At 48.1% G+C, this 13,741-nt stretch overlaps 1 protein-coding gene across 1 annotated transcript in view; it reads right to left on the bottom strand.

The window, feature by feature from the left end:
• Positions 1-1,243: 1,243 nt before the first annotated feature.
• Positions 1,244-13,741, bottom strand: part of SMTNL2 (smoothelin like 2) — a 44,159-nt gene continuing 31,661 nt past the window's right edge. The window contains exon 8 of the mRNA XM_045375589.3: positions 1,244-1,267. Within this exon, the coding sequence (XP_045231524.2) occupies positions 1,261-1,267 (7 nt within the window). The 3' untranslated portion in view covers positions 1,244-1,260. The remainder of the gene's footprint in view (positions 1,268-13,741) is intronic.

Raw genomic sequence — 13,741 nt, 5'->3', positions numbered from 1 at the left:
CAGTGGCCGGATCTCAGCTCACTGCAAGCTCCGCCTCCCGGGTTCACGCCATTCTCCTGCCTCAGCCTCCTGAGTAGCTGGGACTACAGGCGCCCGCCACCTTGCCCGGCTAGTTTTTTGTATTTTTTAGTAGAGAGGGGGTTTCACAGTGTTAGCCAGGATGGTCTCGATCTCCTGACCTCGTGATCCGCCCATCTCGGCCTCCCAAAGTGCTGGGATTGGGGATGCTTGTTAACAGATAGATTCGCAGGACCCGCTGCAAACCTGCTGAATCAGAACTTAAGTTTAAAACAGGCTGCACCTTCACGGGTGCTTGCTCTGTCCTACCAGTGGGCTCCCCTTTGGTTTTGCGCTTCCACAGGAAACAGGACATAGATCTAAAATTGTCTTTGCACTGGGACTGGTTTCCTTTGCTGATCTAACACAGAATAGCTGTTTGTACTGTGACTGCAAGTGTGTTGAACAGATCCTTTGTATTGTAGGAGAAGAAATTTGTGCCTCGTTGCTCACCATCACCACGGGCCCTGGTAGCTCTGCGGATAAACCAGCTTGGATTTCGCCCTCGAGGATTAACATTGCAACATTGCATAGGCACATAAAGGCACTTGAAAGTCAAGATGAGGCAGGGAACCTGCGCACTGGGATCTTTGTGTGGTTGGTGTCTTGTCTTTTGCCATTTGTCGGGCACAGCAGCTGCGGTTGCTGAAGCGGGTGAGTAACGTCCAAGAGCCAAACCAACTGCAAGAAGCTCTCCGGGAAAAGGGCATGAAGGCTGCTGACCCACGTCCCGCCCCTCCGCCGACCAACTCCACGCCTGGGATTAGAGGGGAGGAAACATTTGTCCCATACTGTCTTAGGTTCTATTCCTGGGTATCTGCAAATTAAACTGACAGAACACAGATTCACAAGAGAAAAAGGATACAAATTTTATTGATGTTAAGATTTTAGGCACAGCAGCTTCACAAAAAGAAGTAGAAAACTCCAGTAAGTGTTTAGACTTGAGAAATTAAATACTATTTGAGCAAAGGGTGATGGGTTATAGAGAAGTGACTGGATAAAGAAAAGAATGTTTGGGCTTCCGGGGTAGTAAACCGTGCGAAAGTGTTTAGGAATATATGGGAGAAATGAATGGACGAGAAGAGTTATCTCTCTTCCATTTGTTGGTTTATGCAGACTCTTCTCAATGCAACTCCCGTCACCGGTGATAAGAGTCACTGTCCTTCTTCCGGGTACAGGGGGGCATCTTCCTCAAAGCAAAATTTAGGTCCTGCATTTAGGCAGATAAGGGCGGGCGGAGAACTTTTACTGCATCTATTGTTTCTTCATTGCCTACAGCTCGAAATGTCTTTCTTCCCAGGTAGCATATTTTGGGGGTGGCATGTTCTGATCCTCTTTAGGATCATCGGCGCCTCCAGCTGCGGTGAGGCTGGACGGGGACTGGCACAAAGGAGGCTTTCAGGCAGTTTCCTTGAGTTCTAACCGCAAACCCTGCAGAACAATTGGCCTGTGGTCTGTGGCCTGCTCTCCCCACTGTGCCTCAATTGCTGTGGACTAATTTATGAGTAGCCTCTGAACCCAGAGGAAGCTCGAGGAGCAGGATTGACATACCCACTGGGTAGAATCGCTGTAGGAAGATAGAATCAGTGAACATTAAGCCTCCAAGTTCGAACAATTGAAAATGAAAGAATAATTCATTTTTAAAAGAGTTTTGTGAAATATGTGGATAAAGCATACTTTCCGATGAACCTAATACTATCAATAATAAATTATAAATGGGAGTCCTATTTCAAATCTAAGTGAGGACGGCTGGGCGCAGTGGCTCACACCTGTAATCCCAGCACCTTGGGAGGCCGAGGCAGGCGGATCACTTGAGGTCAGGAGTTCGAGACCAGCCTGGCCAACTTGGTGAAACCCCCGTCTCTACTAAAAATACATAAATTAGTTGGGTGTGGCGGCAGGTGCCTGTAATCCCAGCTACTCAGGAGGCTGAGGCAGAAGAATTGCTTGAACCTGGGAGGCGGCGTTTGCAGTGAACTGAGATTGTACCACTGCACTCCAGTCTGGGTGACAGAGTGAGACTCAGTCTCAAAAAGAAAGAAAAAAAAAATCTAAGCAAGGACTTTGACTCAAAGAAATCATTATGTTCCACGAGAGGGCAGTATAGTAACTTGTTTATAAAACAGTAGGCTTGGAAGAGCAGACGAAAAAATCTGTGATCAGGCCGGGCGCGGTGGCTCAAGCCTGTAATCCCAGCACTTTGGGAGGCCGAGGCGGGTGGATCACGAGGTCAGGAGATCGAGACTATCCTGGCTAACATGGTGAAACCCCCGTCTCTACTAAAAATACAAAAAACTAGCCGGGCGTGGTGGCGGGCGCCTGTAGTCTCAGCTACTTGGGAGGCTGAGGCGGGAGAATGGCGTGAACCCGGGAAGCGGAGCTTGCAGTGAGCCGAGATCACGCCACCGCACTCCAGCCTGGGAGACACAGTGAGACTCCGTCTCAAAAAAAAAAAAAAAAAAAAAAAGAAAAAATCTGTGATCAGTTTTAAAATTTGTGATGAGCACCCGGCACAGTGGCTCACGCCTATAACCCCAGCACTTTGGGAGGCTGAGGCGGGCGGATCACCTGAGGTTGGGAGTTCGAGACCAGCCTGACCAATATAGAGAAACCCTGTCTCTACTAAAAATACAAAAAATTAGTGGGACGTGGCGCACGCCTGAAATCACAGTTACTCGGGAGACTGAGGCAGGAGAATCGCTTGAACCCAGGAGGCGGAGGTTGTGGTGAGCCGAGATCGCACCATTGCACTCCAGCCTGGGCAACAAGAGTGAAACTCTGTCTCAAAAAAAAAAAAAAAAAAAAAAAAAAAAATTGTGATGAGAACTGCTTTGAGCAGAAACAAAATCAAATAGCATTTTTACCATAAAGTGTTTGTCTCTATGACATGAAAACTACTAAGGAGATTGGTTTTTTCAGGTCGGAATGACATACTTTTGAAAAAGTAAGTTGCTTGACTTGGAACTAAATGGAATTGCTTTCATTCGTTGCTATGTTGCCCGGTTGCTATGTGGTCTAGTAGAAGCTACAAACGAAATCCACGAGATCACATTTCCTCTGCCTCAGCCCCTGGAAAAGCTTCATATGCCTGAGTCCTCACCTCCAGTTGTGCCTGGAGCTATGAAGTTTGCGGGAGAGTTTAAATTGGGAAAGATAGTAATCCTTACAGCTAGCTTTATCTGAACTCTGAGTACCAGGCTGGGCGCGTTACATGGATTATTTTTTTCAGCCCCATGATAGCTCTATGAGTTAGGAACTATTATTATCTTCATTTGATAGACGAGGAAACCAGGCCCATAGAGGACTGAGTGCTTGCCCGTGGGACACGGCTCATCGATGGCAAAGTCGGGATTCAAACTGGGCAGATCAAATCTAGATCCCGAGTTTGAGCTATTTCTAGGCAATTGGTGGCAAAGACAGAACTAGAACCCATATATCTTTGTTACAAATTAAAGAGTGGGCCGGGCGCGGTGGCTCAAGCCTGTAATCCCAGCACTTTGGGAGGCCGAGGCGGGAGGATCACAAGGTCAGGAGATCGAGACCACAGTGAAACCCCGTCTCTACTAAAAATACAAAAAATTAGCCGGGCGCGGTGGCGGGCGCCTGTAGTCCCAGCTACTCAGGAGGCTGAGGCAGGAGAATGGCGGGAACCCGGGAGGCGGAGCTTGCAGTGAGCCGAGATCGCGCCACTGCACTCCAGCCTGGGCAACAGCGTGAGACTCCGTCTCAAAAAAAAAAAAAAAAAAAAAAAAACAAATTAAAGAGTGACTTTAACGTTGAAAACGGTGTGTTTGGCAGTACTGGGTAGAAGAAACCTTTGGAAGAGGGCTGATGGGCCAGACACAAAGTGACTGTGTTTGCAAAAAGACAGGTTCATGCCAAGAAACAAGAACATTCCAGGCTGAGCTGGGATGCCCCAGTTATGCCGATTATGCAGTGTCAGAGTGGCCAAGACCAGAGGGATTTCCCCACTGCCTTCGCAAACTCCAGAGAGCTCTGAGATCCACAGGCCGGTGGGGTTCCCAGGAGAAGCCTGCAGAAGGTCCTTCCTCCTTCAGGGCACAGAAGAGGATGGACAGAATTTCTCCTAAATCCCCAGAGCCCTTAGTCAAGTTCATCCTGAAACTATCGGAATAATCATCACTGCTATCCCTTGAGAATTCCTTGAGAACTCAAATGCCAGGCCCTGTGCTAAGCATTTTACTTGTATTAGCTCATTTAATCCTCATAGCAACTCACTGAGGTGGGTCCTGTGTTCACCATCCGGGGATTTCACGGGCTGGCCCCTCTCAAAGGAGTTTCATCACATAAGGCACGCACACGTGTATCTGCGAAAAAGTACGTCTTGCACACAAATTGGTTTTCCTAAACCCTCATCTTTGAGCAATGCAGCCGACTTTGTTTTTAAAATGCAGCCCACTTCTGAGTCAGCGAGGAAGATTGCTCACTTCTCCCTTCCAAAACTGCACTGAAATGGCAATAAAGGAATCAAGAATATATAAACTCATAATGGGATAAAGTGAGGGAAGAGACGAATATGGATGAGAGAGTCCCGCAAATATCTGGAAGAGGGAGAGGAGCAGGAGCTGACTTGGCAGAGCTGGAGATCACTACCTGGCTCCCTGCAGACGAGGAAACTAACAAGAAGAAAGGGGCTTGGTCTTGTAGAACTCTAGGTGCTGAGGATGGGGAGATCCAAATCTACAGAAGGTGGGCATGAGGCATGGGACTAAAAACAGGGGGGTTATGTGGCCTGTATAGGGGGAGGATGGACCCCCTTCCTCCTCTTATAGCAGGCACACCCCAGCTCTCTCCAGCCACCCGTTGCACACCTCCCCACCCTCACTGCCAGTAAAAGATTTGACACGTTCTCTCTGGATAACCGAATGGCTCCAGAGGAAAGACCTCCACATTCTGACATCTTGGAGTCCCGCCCCAATTTGAAAGCCAGTTTGGGCTGGGCTCAGTGACTCATGCCTGTAATCCCAACACTTTGGGAGGCCAAGGCAGGTGGATCACCTGAGGTAATGACTTCGAGACCAGCCTGACCAACATGGTGAAGCCCCATCTCTACTAAAAAAAAAAAAAAAAAATTAGCCTGGAGTGGTGGGACATGTCTGTAATCCCAGCTACTCGGGAGGCTGAGGCAGGAGAATCACTTGAACCGAGGAGGCAGAGGCTGCAGTGAGAGATGGCGCCATTGCACTCCAGCCTGGGCAACAAGAGTGAAATTCCATCAAAAGAAAAGAAAAGAAAAGAAAAGAGGCCGGGCGCGGTGGCTCAAGCCTGTAATCCCAGCACTTTGGGAGGCCGAGACGGGCGGATCACGACGTCAGGAGTTCGAGACCATCCTGGCTAACACGGTGAAACCCCGTCTCTACTAAAAAATACAAAAAACTAGCCGGGCGAGGTGGTGGGCGCCTGTAGTCCCAGCTACTCGGGAGGCTGAGGCAGGAGAATGGCGTAAAAACCCGGGAGGCGGAGCTTGCAGTGAGCTGAGATCCGGCCACTGCACTCCAGCCTGGGCGACACAGCAAGACTCCGTCTCAAAAAAAAAAAAAAAAAGAAAAGAAAAGAAAAGAGAGGAAGGAAGGAAGGAAGGGAGCAAGGAAGGGAGCAGTTTGCTGTCCAACGACCTTGTCGTAGGTCCTTCTATGGACAAGCCTCACCCACTCCCTCAGAGTTCCCATTCATGTCTTTAGTGAGTCACACTTAGACAAGAACAGGCAGCCAAGGATCACCAAATGTTTAAAGACAGCCTCCAACTTGGAAGAGAGGGATCCAGACAAATAGGAAAAAGAAATTTGGGGAAAGCAGAGATGATGGAAGGAGAAAAAAGTGAAAAAAACTTGATAAGTAATTTCTTCAGAAAAGCAAAATAAGATGTTATATCCATTAAACAAGAGTTAGATGCTTTATTCTCTATTTTGAATGTCACTTTTAAAGGAATTAATGAAAAAACAAAAATGAAATTTTGGAAATTGTTCCAAAGAAGGGTAAGATTAACATATTCAAAAGCAAGTTTGGTGGAAGATAAAGTAGAACAAAAATAAACAGAGATTTAAAAAGAATGATAATTGAAAAAATCTAAGAATGAGGACCACTCTAGGAAGTCCAATTTCCAGCTAATAAGAATTCTCTAAGGAGAACATAGAGGAGAGAGAGTGACAGTAAAAATAATACCACTTCACAGAATTGAAAGATGTGAGTCTCCAGATTGAGAGGCCCGACTAAATGCCCACCCCAAGGTCATCACAGATTTCAGAATACCCAGAATAAAGATTTCTAAAGCTCCCTGAGAGAAAAAAAACATACAGAAGATCAGGTGTCAGTCTTGGACTTCTAAATAGCCACACTGAAAGAAAACAATGCCTTCAAGCTTCTGTGTGAAAATGATTTTCAGCCGAGAATACTTGTAACCAGATGATCAATGAAATAGGAAGGATAATCTCAGGCATGCAAGGACTCAAATTTTACCTCACATGTATGTCCTCTCTTAAGTAGCTACTGCAGGATGTGCACCAACAAAACGAGGAACTAAACTAAGAAAAATAATGTGGAACTAGAAGTCATGGGATTCAATGTTGAACAGTAGTGAAGACAAATGCCAGGATGATAGTGGATAGAGAACTATATAGAGAGCTACCAGTCCAGAGCGGAGCAGGATGGCAGGCACCAGGAGTGAGACACCCAAGGAATCAAAGAAAATGGCATGTTTGAGGATATGGAAAATAGTATCCAGAAACATGAAAGCGCTTGGGGAAAAAAAATGAGCAATTGCCACATAGAATAGTAGGCAAATGACAAAGAAAAAGTAATGATAAATTCCAGGAAATAAATGAAGAGCATAGCTCATGCAAAGGGCCTGAAGTAGAAGTGAGCCGATGCATTCAGGGACTAGCAAGGAGAGTGGAGCTACAGCAGAACTGGAGGGGGGAGAAGACTAGACAATGAGGTCAGAGAGACAAGAACGGTCAGGACATCGTAAGGACTGAGGCATTGACTCTGAGCAAGGTGGGAGCTGCTGCCATGTTTTGTGCCAAAGAGTGACATGATCTGACTTACATGTTGGCAAGATAATTCTGCCTATGTGTTGAGAATAAATGGTAGGAGGGACTAGGTAGAAGTAGGATGCTACTGCAGTCAGAAGGCCACCACAGTGATCCAGGGGAAAGACCATACGGATGGTCCCATTGGATGATGATGGCTTGGACCAGGGTGGAAGCACTGGAGGTGGTGAGAAGCAATTGGATATTTAGAAGGCAGAACCAAATATTCCTTGACATATAGAATGTGAGGTATGAAAGAAAGAGTAAGTCAAAGATGGCCTGAGCAACCGGAGGGATGAAGCTGCAGTCAAATGAGATGAGGAGACCACGTTGGAACAATGTTCCCATCACTTGTTGCTGAACCAACCTCAACTTACAGACATAAAACAACAATCATTGATTATTATCAGCTCTGGTGAGCCTGGCAGTTGACTGGGCTCAGATAGGCAGGTCCCACTCGGTGGTTGGACCTCATCTCAAAGGCTAGATCATCTGAGGTCAGGAGTTGGAGACCAGCCTGGCCAACATGGTGAAACCCCACCTCCACTAAAAATACAAAAAATTAGCCAGGTTTGGTCGTGGGTGCCTGTAATCCCAGCTACTCGGGAGACTGAGGCAGGAGACGTACTTGAACCCGGGAGGCGGAGGTTGCAGTGAGCCTAGGTTGTGCCATTGCACTCCAGCCTGGGTGACAAGAGCAGAACTCCATCCCAAAAAAAAAAAAAAAAAAAAAAAAAAAAAAACCCACAAAAATTTAAAAAGTTAAAAAATGAAAAATAGCCCCATCCCTATAGCAAGTGCAATTTTTGTGTGTGTGCATGACGGAGTTTTGCTTTTGTCACCCAGGCTAGAGTGCAATGGTGCGATCTCACCTCAGTGCAACCTCTGCCTCCCGGGTTCAAGTCTTTTTTCTGCCTCAGCCCCCTGAGTAGCTGGGATTACAGGCGCGCGCCACCACGCCCGGCTAATTTTTTTGTATTTTTAGTTGAGTCGGGGTTTCACCACGTTGGCCAGGCTGGTCTCGAACTCCTGACCTCGTGATCTGCCCGCCTCAGTCTCCCAAAGTGCTTGGATTACAGGCGTGAGCCACCGCGCCCAGCCTGGCAAGTGCGATTTTAGGAAATCCCCCAACCCAGTCCTCTTTCCCCTCTGTGCCTTCTCCTTGGTGTCTCTGGCCCGAGAGCGTGCTCGGACTCACACGATCAATTCACCTTGTGATCTCCCACCAAGGACGACTGCAGCTCCCCGAGTCTCAGACGCCCACTAACCCCCTCCCCCATCCTCCCGGGCTCATGCCCACTGCAAAGGAGAAAGCTGGCTCTGTGAGGTCTCACGTTCGTTACAAGGTGGAGTGCGGATTAGAAGCCAGACCTCTTGGCTTAGCTTTCACGGTCTCTCCAGGATAAAAATGGTGGTTGCTGTCACTGTAAATGATCTGGCAGGTGGCACGGGGGACAGATGAGGGGGGGAACGTTCCTGGTAAGGAAGTCCATCCCTCTAAATTAAGTGCGTTAATTTTCCCGAATAAAGACACGCCGGTCATGAAATCCACTGCCTGGAAAAGATACTTGATACAGCAACTGTGATGGCCGCTGGCTGAAAACACTCTGTTTCCCCTTAGTCACCCTCCTCGGGTCAGGGTAAGCCTGCTGGCTAAAGCAATAGAAAGAAGCCAACAGATCTGTGGAACGAAATTCCTTGGCTAACAGGAAAACTGCAGTCAGGGGAGTAGGGGGCAGGGGACAAGGTTCTGAGAACTTTGGGTTTTTCTCTTGCCCTTGGTGCGGTGGGGGTGGGGAACAGGAATATGGGATGTGGAGAATCAGTCCCGAGTAGGGGGTGGGCCTGATAAAGCAGATGAGAAACCCAACCCAGGGGGCAACATTATTGTCATCCTTGTTAACCCTCTGCAGACCAGAAACCGCCAGGACAGTCAACTAATCCTGATTATTATTATATTCATAATAATGCTTGTGTTTTGTCAAAGCCCTTATTAGAGTGCTTTAAGGGGCCTGGGAGGTGATGATCCCCAAATCTGACAACGTGCAACACAATGGTAACCACGATGGTTGGAGTGGTTTTCACGGGCAGGCAGAACAACGCTGCCATGGTCAGGTGAACAGAAGCCTCTGAGGCCTGGGATGGCAGAGTGGACGGACATGAACAGAATCCGTCCCTGCCCCGAGGCTGCTCACGTTGGACGCACAGCCCCGAGCGGCCAAGGAGCCTGCATTTTCCTCGGCAGCAGGAGCCGTGGTTTGCACTGTGGCTCTGCCACGTGCCGCGTGGTTAATCCAGTTCGCTTAACTGCACCAGGCTGGAATCTGAGTGTCTTATTAATTGAAAGGTGCTGCCCTGTTGAGCATTCTGTGGGTTCCAAAGCGAGTGGAGTGGGAGGTGTGGTTGGCTTCTTCCTCGCTGGCCTCGTTTTTTGACAAACAACGGCAGGTTCCCCGCAGGGTCTCTGGCCCAGCTTCTCAGCACGTCTCTGTTCTAACTGAATTTGATTTTCTTTTTTTTTCAGCCTCGTGCTAGTGATGGAAGGGAATGAGACTGTGATCTCCCTCATGACACTAATTAATATCCTTCATCCAAAGGTGGTGACACTGTACTTTGGGGCTGAAATCTGAAACTTAACCAATGGCAGTTCTGGTCCAGCCTGGAGAGGCTAAGTGACAGCTTGTTACCTTCAGCTTCATTTATTAACATCAGCTGAATAAACAAATCCCGATGGGACCAGAGCCCTGCTGCCCAGGAACCCCTCCCACTGGTTCTCAAAACTCTCTGGTGACTGGAATTGAAGCCATCTTGGGTAAGAAGGTCCCACTGGAAAGAAATTCAATGGCACCTGATTAATTCTGAAAGTAAAAGCACTTAACCCTCAGGAGTTTGGGCCGAACCACTCACTCTTTCATTCCACTCCTCCTGTATTTCCCTGGCACCAAACAACCTGTCGACTCAGCAGTACAAGCCATCCATTGAGAAATACTGATGGAGGCCGGGCGCGGTGGCTCACGCCTGTAATCCCAGCACTCTGGGAGGCCAAGGTGGGCAGATGACGAGGTCAGGAGATCGAGACCATCCTGGCTAACATGGTGAAACCCCGTCTCTACTAAAAATACAAAAAAATTAGCCAGGCACGGTGGCGGGCGCCTGTAGTCCCAGCTACTTGGGAGGCTGAGGCAGGAGAATGGCGTGAACCCGGGAGGCGGAACTTGCAGTGAGCCAAGATCGCGTTACTGCACTCCAGCCTGGGCAACAGAGCGAGACTCTGTCTCAAAAAAGAAATACTGGGCCGGGCGCGGTGGCTCAAGCCTGTAATCCCAGCACTTTGGGAGGCCGAGGCGGGCGGATCACGAGGTCAGGAGATTGAGACCATCCTGGCTGACACGGTGAAACCCCGTCTCTACTAAAAAATACAAAAAACTAGCCGGGCGAGGTGGCGGGCGCCTGTAGTCCCAGCTACTGGGGAGGCTGAGGCAGGAGAATTGCGTGAACCCGGGAGGCGGAGCCTGCAGTGAGCTGAGATCAGGCCACTGCACTCCAGCCTGGGCGGCAGAGCGAGACTCCGTCTCAAAAAAAAAAAAAAAAAAAAGAAATACTGATGGAGTGCCTGCTAGATCCAGTAGGGAAGCAGGTGCATGCTCTGCCCTCGGGGAGCTTACAGTCTAGTGATCAAACAGGAGCTGTGAGTGACAGGATGAAGTTCACGGTGCTCCGGGAACAGAGATGATGGAGGGGTGTTGATGAAGGCCTCACCAAGGAAATGGTGTTTTAGACCATGAGACAATGTAGCCAACTTAAGCAGCCAGGTCTGCTCATTTCTGCTGCCAGCATAATTTCACAAAGCCCCTCGTTCTGTGACCACATACAGCTCTTGGAAAAGATGCTTTGAAGACAAAAGAGGACAGAGCACACGGCCAGGGGAGGTGGTCCCCCATGCCCCGCTAAGAAACTGCTTATCCCAAGGACGAAAGGAATCCAGTCACTGGAGGTGGTGACATGATCAGATGTGCATTTTTTTTTTTTTTTTTTTTTTTTTTTGAGACGGAGTCTTGCTCTGTCACCCAGGCTGGAGTGCAGTGGCCGGATCTCAGCTCACTGCAAGCTCCTCCTCTCGGGTTCACGCCATTCTCCTGCCTCAGCCTCCCGAGTAGCTGGGACTACAGGCACCCGCCACTTCGCCCGGCTAGTTTTTTGTATTTTTTAGTAGAGACGGGGTTTCACCGTATTAGCCAGGATGGTCTCGATCTCCTGACCTCATGATCCGCCCATCTCGGCCTCCCAAAGTGCTGGGATTACAGGCTTGAGCCACCGCGCCCGGCCTAGATGTGCATTTTAAGATCATTCTAGTTCCAAGATGGAAATGGATTAGAGAAGGATGAGACTGAGGCCTGGAAACCAGTTTTAGGAGCCAGTTGTTCTAATCCAAGTATAGACAGTACGGTTGACTTCCAATCAACTAGTTTCGACAACATTTGAAAAAGAGTAATTAACCTAATATTAGCCTTAACAATCAACACCCTGCTAGCCCTACTACTAATAACCATTACATTTTGATTACTACAACTCAACACTTACATGGAAAAATCCAAGCCTTAGACATGAGCTAGATCAGGTTACAGGCAGAGTGGGTGGAGAGAGCTGGGATGGGTACAGAAATCTTTTATGAATTTTTTTTTTTTTGGAGACAGGGTCTCACTTTGTTGTCCAGACTGGAGTACAATGGCACGATTACAGGTTACTGCAGCCTTGCCCTCATGGTCTCAAGTAATCCTTCTGCCTCAGCCTCCCGAGTAGCTGGGACTACAAGTGCGCACCACCATGCCTGGCTAAGTTTTAAACCTTTTGTAGAGATGTGGTCTCACTATGTTGCCCAGGCTGGTCTTGAACTCCTGGACTCAAGCAATCCTCCGAGCTTGGCCTCTCAAATTGCTGAGATTGCAGATGTGAGTCACTGTGCTCAGCTCAGAAATCTTTCTGATATATAAAAATTCTTGGCCAGGCACAGTGGCTCACACCTACAATCCCAACACTTTGGGAGGCTGAGGCAGGCAGATCCCTTGAGGTCAGGAATTTGAGATCAGCCTGGCCAACATGGTGAAACCCTGTCTCTACAGAAAATACAAACATTAGCCGGGCGTGGTGGTACACACCTGTAGTCCCAGCTATTCGGGAGGCTGAGGCAGGAGAACCACTTGAACCCAGGAGGAAGAGGCTGTTGAGAGCCAAGATCATGCCATTGCACTCCAGCCTGGGCAATGGGAGTGAGACTCTGACATACACACACACACACTCTCTTGAAAATAAAGTGAAAACGCTGGACGTGGTGGCTCATGCCTGTAATCCCAGACCTTTGGGAGGTTGAGGCAGGTAGATCACCTGAGGTTGGGAGTTCGAGACCAGCCTGGCCAACATGGAGAAACCCCATCTCTACCAAAAAAGTACAAAATTAGCCGGGTGTGGTGGCATATGCCTGCAATCCCAGCTACGCAGGAGGCTGAGGCAGGAGAATAACTTGAACCCGGGAGGCGGAGGTTGCCGTGAGCTAAGATTGTGCCATTGCACTTCAGCCTGGGTGATGAGAGTGAAACTTTGTCTCAAAAAAATAAATTAATTAATTTTAAAATAATAATAATAAATAAATAAAATCAAGTGAAAAAATAGAAAAATGAATAAAGACAGAAGAGTTCATAGAACAAGATATACAAGTCTCCCGTCAACATGAAAATATGCTCATCTTCACTCATAAGAGAAACACAAATTGACACCACACTGAAACCATCTGTCACCTAAAAATTCAAAAACCTGACGGCACTCGCCGTTGAGGGTAAAGCAAGCATTCTCATGTTTCTGATGAGAGTGCAAAACAGAGAAGATTTTGGCAATGTCTGACAAAATATGTATTTACCCTTGAACCCAGCAATCTCAATCCTGGGAACTAACCCTGAAGACCCACCCCCACAAATGCGAAACAGCATACACCGAAGGCTGCTCGCCGCAGTCCTGCTTGTAATAGCAAAATACTGGAAAAAAAAAACCCAAGATATCCCTGCACAGGAGACAGGTTGAACAAATGATCAGCTAGCACAGTGGACGACTATACAGGCATTTTTTTTTTTTTTTGAGATGGAGTCTTGCTCTGTTGCCCAGGCTGGAGTGCAGTGGTGCTATCTCAGCTCACTACAACCTCCGCCTCCCAGGTTCAAACGATTCTCCTGTCTCAGCCTCCCGAGTAGCTGGGTTTACAGGCGCATACCGCCATGCCTGGTTAATTTCTTGTATTTTAGTAGAGATGGGGTTTCACTATGTTGCCCAGGCTGGTCTCCAACTCCCGAGCTCAGGGAATCCACCTGCCTCGGCCTCCCAAAGTGCTAGGATTACAGGCATGAGCCACCGCGCCTGGCCTATGCAGGCATTTTTTAAAGATGAGGAGGATCAGGCAGGCACAGTGGCTCACGCCTGTAAACCCAGCACTTTGGAAAGGGGCTGAAGAGAAATCTCAAACCTTACCTGGTGGGTTTGTTGTTGGCAGTGACATCAGTTTAAAAACCCAGAAACTATTGTTTCAGAATTTGGGTATTGCAGTACAGAAGAAATCTATAAGCATATTGAAATTGTTGGGAATCAGGATG

This window comes from Macaca fascicularis, chromosome 16 (genome assembly GCF_037993035.2).
Source record: "Macaca fascicularis isolate 582-1 chromosome 16, T2T-MFA8v1.1".
In the NCBI taxonomy this organism is placed as follows: Eukaryota; Metazoa; Chordata; class Mammalia; order Primates; family Cercopithecidae; genus Macaca; species Macaca fascicularis.
The sequence above is the reverse complement of the archived record's forward strand: the minus strand, read 5'-3'. Positions and strand labels throughout refer to the sequence as shown.